A 327-nucleotide genomic window follows, 5' to 3' on the forward strand; every position below is an offset into this window, starting at 1 on the left:
GGCTGGAGATTTTTTTTTTTTTTTGTACATTCTCTTAAAACAGTCATCATGTTATGGGCTTTATTTTATTATTGACTTATATTCTGGTAGGGCCATACAGTACCTACATCTGGCTAGTAATTGTTTCTTTTTCCCCGAGCAGGTGTGTATTACACCCTACCTGCAGTAGTTGGTGGGGATGACCACTGCGTAGCCCACACAGGTTCCTCCCAGGCTGACCCCGAGCTCGTGGAAAAGCCCGTGGAACAGAGACTCCAGAGGCAGGACAAGAAGGAACATGCTCACAAAGATGCTGCTGGAGGCCTGCGGAGCACAATCATAAGTCAA

At 46.5% G+C, this 327-nt stretch overlaps 1 protein-coding gene and 1 long non-coding RNA gene across 2 annotated transcripts in view; one reads left to right on the plus strand and one right to left on the minus strand.

Annotated features, from left to right (window-relative positions):
• Positions 1-327, plus strand: part of LOC116693329 (uncharacterized) — a 16,787-nt gene that overhangs the window by 5,691 nt on the left and 10,769 nt on the right. The gene's annotated exons all lie outside the window — the stretch shown is intronic.
• Positions 1-327, minus strand: part of tmem168b (transmembrane protein 168b) — a gene marked incomplete at its 5' end in the record, with an annotated part of 5,553 nt that overhangs the window by 2,312 nt on the left and 2,914 nt on the right. Inside the window, 1 exon segment of the mRNA XM_032522222.1 lies at positions 161-303. Within this exon segment, the coding sequence (XP_032378113.1) occupies positions 161-303 (143 nt within the window).

Source organism: Etheostoma spectabile, chromosome 8 (genome assembly GCF_008692095.1).
Source record: "Etheostoma spectabile isolate EspeVRDwgs_2016 chromosome 8, UIUC_Espe_1.0, whole genome shotgun sequence".
NCBI classification, from domain to species: domain Eukaryota; kingdom Metazoa; phylum Chordata; class Actinopteri; order Perciformes; family Percidae; genus Etheostoma; species Etheostoma spectabile.